This window comes from Tupaia chinensis, unplaced genomic scaffold (assembly GCF_000334495.1).
Source record: "Tupaia chinensis unplaced genomic scaffold, TupChi_1.0 Scaffold143422_1, whole genome shotgun sequence".
Lineage (NCBI taxonomy): Eukaryota > Metazoa > Chordata > Mammalia > Scandentia > Tupaiidae > Tupaia > Tupaia belangeri.
The window spans coordinates 192,554-196,842 of NW_006203266.1; the positions used below are offsets into that span (position 1 = coordinate 192,554).

The 4,289-nt window shown below is 35.3% G+C and overlaps 1 protein-coding gene across 1 annotated transcript; it reads left to right on the top strand.

Annotated features, from left to right (window-relative positions):
* The first annotated feature begins 243 nt into the window (after positions 1-243).
* On the top strand, positions 244-1,551 carry LOC102488366 (olfactory receptor 6C65). The gene is made up of 2 exons (XM_014582269.1): positions 244-691; positions 1,061-1,551. Exons 1-2 carry the CDS (start codon positions 244-246, stop codon positions 1,549-1,551), a joined length of 939 nt encoding a protein of 312 aa, XP_014437755.1.
* Positions 1,552-4,289: the final 2,738 nt, after the last annotated feature.

Genomic DNA, 4,289 nt, shown 5'->3' on the forward strand with positions numbered 1-4,289 from the left:
CTCATGGAAGAAATAAATACATAAACTTTTTCAAACAAGTAATAAAACACCTGTCAATCTTATTCATACTAAAAAAAATAATTTAACCTGGCAATTCTGGTTATAGGTATTCTGCCAAATGAATTAATCCACTAGAATTTTTAAAATGAAGAATAAGAGCATTATAAATATATTTGAAATCATATTATAAACTGAAAAAACTCTTCTTTTTATCTGCAGACTATCAGAATTCTGAGCTTAGCCATGCCAAATAAGACATCAATTAGAGAATTCATTCTTCTGGGACTTACAGACGACCCACAATTACAAGTTGTGATTTTCACCTTTATGTTAATCACATACTTACTGAGTGTAAGTGGAAACATGACTATCATTGTCTTAACATTATCAAATATACATTTAAAAACGCCTATGTATTTCTTCCTCAGAAACTTCTCTTTCTTAGAAGTTTCATTCACAACCGTCTGCGTTCCTAGATTTTTAATTAGTATTGCTACAGGAGATGCAACCATTTCCTACAATGCTTGCATGGCACAAGTATTTTTTTTAATCCTTTTGGGTGCAACAGAGTTTTTCCTTCTGGCTGTCATGTCCTATGACCGCTATGTGGCTATCTGCAAACCCCTACATTACACAACCATTATGAGTAACAAAGTTTGCACTCGACTTGTTATCAGCTCCTGGGTGGCTGGTTTCCTTGTTATTTTCCCTCCCGTGATTATGGGCCTCCAGCTGGATTTCTGTGACTCCAACATCATTGACCACTTCACCTGTGATTCTTCTCCTTTGCTGCTGATTGCTTGCACAGACACAGAGATTCTACAGCTTATGGCATTTTTCTTAGCAATATTCACACTCATACTAACTTTGGCCTTGGTGATTCTCTCTTACACACTCATCCTTAGAACAATTCTGAAGATCCCCTCAGCCCAGCAAAGGAAAAAGGCCTTTTCCACTTGTTCCTCTCATGACCGCTATGTGGCTATCTGCAAACCCCTACATTACACAACCATTATGAGTAACAAAGTTTGCACTCGACTTGTTATCAGCTCCTGGGTAGCTGGTTTCCTCATTATTTTCCCTCCCGTGATTATGGGCCTCCAGCTGGATTTCTGTGACTCCAACATCATTGACCACTTCACCTGTGATTCTTCTCCTATGCTACTGATTGCTTGCACAGACACAGAGATTCTAGAACTTATGGCATTTTTCTTGGCAGTATTCACACTCATGTTAACTTTGGCCTTGGTGATTCTCTCTTACACACTCATCCTTAGAACAGTTCTGAAGATCCCCTCAGCCCAGCAAAGGAAAAAGGCCTTTTCCACTTGTTCCTCTCATATGATTGTAGTTTCCATTTCTTATGGGAGTTGTATTTTTATGTATGTAAAAACATCTGCCAAAGAAGGTGTGGCTCTGAGCAAAGCTGTAGCGGTACTGAACACCTCTGTTGCTCCCATGCTGAATCCTTTTATTTATACCTTAAGGAACCAGCAGGTGAAACAGGTTCTGAAGGACTTCACTAAAAAAATATTATCAAACAAGCACTAATCAGTAGGAAATCTATAGCTGAAAAGAAATAAACCACAAATAAACACAAATCATTATTCTAAGTAATAGATATACAGAGTGTAATAAAGCATACAAATGTTTATGCCATAGTAGAGCTTATTTCTAGTAGAGAGATACATGTATTAACCAGGCAATACAACAGAAAAGTAAATTACAACCTATTTTTTGAGTGTTAAGAGCCATGAAAAAAAAATAACATAGTAGGAAAAGATAGTGGTGAATAGAATTCAATTTGAATAGCATGATCAAAGAATTCACAGTTATTTTAAATCTCATGTAAATCTTGTTTTTGTATATAAGTATAGTTATCTGTATTTTTAATATTTCTTTTCTGTACTTTTCCCATTTTTAAATTTATCTCTTTTACACATGTCCAGTATAGACAACCTGTATGGTATAACTGCAAAATAAGTATTTGTTTTTGCTTCAAAAATTTATGTAGTAAACTGCAGATAGCCTATTTAAATTCCACCTGGAAGGGCCAGCAGGTGGCATGGTGGTTAAGGAGCTAGATTCCTACATGGTCGACCATGGTGCAAGTCACAGATCTGGTGGCCTGCTTTTTCATTTTCCCAATTTCTCACTCTGTTTCTTTCAAGTCAAAGTTAAAATAATAAAAATAAGAAATAAAATTAAGTAAATAATTATTTTAAAATTAAAAATTAATTCTACCTGGAAATAAATGATCTTAAGGAAAATTAACAGAAGCACACATGGTTGATAAATTGGGTAGGACTTCAAAGTTTAGAAATCTATGCTTTGTGATTATTTTGAAGAAATGACTCTGTCCCTCCCTTACTCTTATTTTCTTATCCTATTAAAGCAGATGTTCAGAATCAGCAGAGATTTAGAAAAAATAGCTGAGAATCAATGGTTGTCTGCAAAAATAGGCTGTTTTGAGCTGTCTAGTTTACTTTTCACCAGCTGCACTCCATCCAAAACTTTTGTCAGCTTCTTTTCAGATTTCTCAGACCCTGTTAAATAGTTGAAAGACATTGGGAAAGGCTACAGATGGTGGGAGAATGATCTGCTCCCATGAAGTGCCATAAGCAGTCACTAAAAATACCTGCTTTGACACTAAATGCATCAATTTTATATATATAACATATCACATTATCGTAAAACTTCTTCATTTAAATGCATCAATTTTATATCTCGTAACATATCACATTATCGTAAAACTTCTTCATCAAATAAGTGCATATGGAAGATCAAAAAAAATTCAGTCCGTAAAGTTTCTAAAATTTAATACAAGATTTACACACACTTTTTTAAAATGCATATATAATTGGGGAATATAATTTTACCAGTGCTTGAGTAAAGACTTCAAAGATAAACTAATCATAAATAGTAGAAACAAAAGTATTAAAAATAATTATGAAATTTAAAAGCCCTGAAAATTAAAAACTAAAAATTTGAGCCAGCTCTGTAGCTTGCTGGTTAAGGCAGCTGGATCCCACATGACTGATCCCATGCTTTGAGTCTGGACCTAGTGGCTTTAGAAACACACTGAGTTCATGGATATTTGTGTTCAAAACCCTACCAGGTTAGAGAAATGAAGGAGAAAGGCTTATGACATGTCCATTCACCATGGACGTGCTTTCTTCGCCTCTCTCTGTCTCTCTGTTGACCTCTAACAAAAAAAAAAAGCAATATTTTAAAAACAAAAAGTATATGTGGAAATTAATGGAAAATGAGTAAAACAATAGGGTAGATATATAGTAAGTCTTCTAGGACTGAATAATGACACTATGGTCATGTATTCCTCTGCTAGGCTAACCCACTTAAATAGACAGATCCCAGGTTCACGTCTGGAGACCTCCCAGAACAAACCATTTGGAAGCATGGCTATGATCTCGGTTAGCCGAGACTGGGGATGGATTGTGGTGTGAGGACCCTTTGGGGGATGACTATCTGTATCTCTTGATCTCTCTGTCATTCTCACTCATGAAAAAAAAACTTTTTAAAACTTCAGCAATTTTAATATAAAATATGATAATGGAAGATAACACTGATAAGGTTGTAATATTTCTAATACTAACATAACATAATAAAATTACATAACTCAGGGTTTCTTACCGTTGCTGTTTATATGGCATAACATTCTCATCCCCTTATATATTTTTACTTTTTTTTTTTTTTTTGCCAGATGGTGTGTGTGCTTACCAGAGAGAGTTAGAAAGATAGAGAAAGAGGGAGAAGAAGAAAGCACCTCCCCAATGGGGTGAGATCACACCACAATTCCTTCTATTAAATTTTTTTCTCTGTAGGATCATGGGGTATGCACACACAAGTGCCTGGTGTATTTCTAAAGCTACAGACCAGGACTCAAACCACCTGTCTGGCCATGTGGGATCTGACTCCCTTAACCCAGGCCATGGGCCCATCTCTTTACTTTTAACCTATTTGGATCTTTAAATGCAAAATGTGTTCCCTATAGATGGTTGCATATATAATGGAGCTAATGTTTTTTAACCAAACTGATAATCTCTGCATTTGATTGGTTTAATTCATTCATATGTCATATTAATAATATGACTGATTTATATGTCATGTTTTTGTTTTCTTCATGTTTTTGTTTTCTATCTTTATGAATTTAGCACATGATATATATTATTTTATATATGATCCCTCTTTTTTTTTGGAGGTTTTTTTTTTGGGGGGGGAGCTTTTTGCTATGGGTGGGGTCGCTCACCAGACAGAGAGAGGCCACGCGA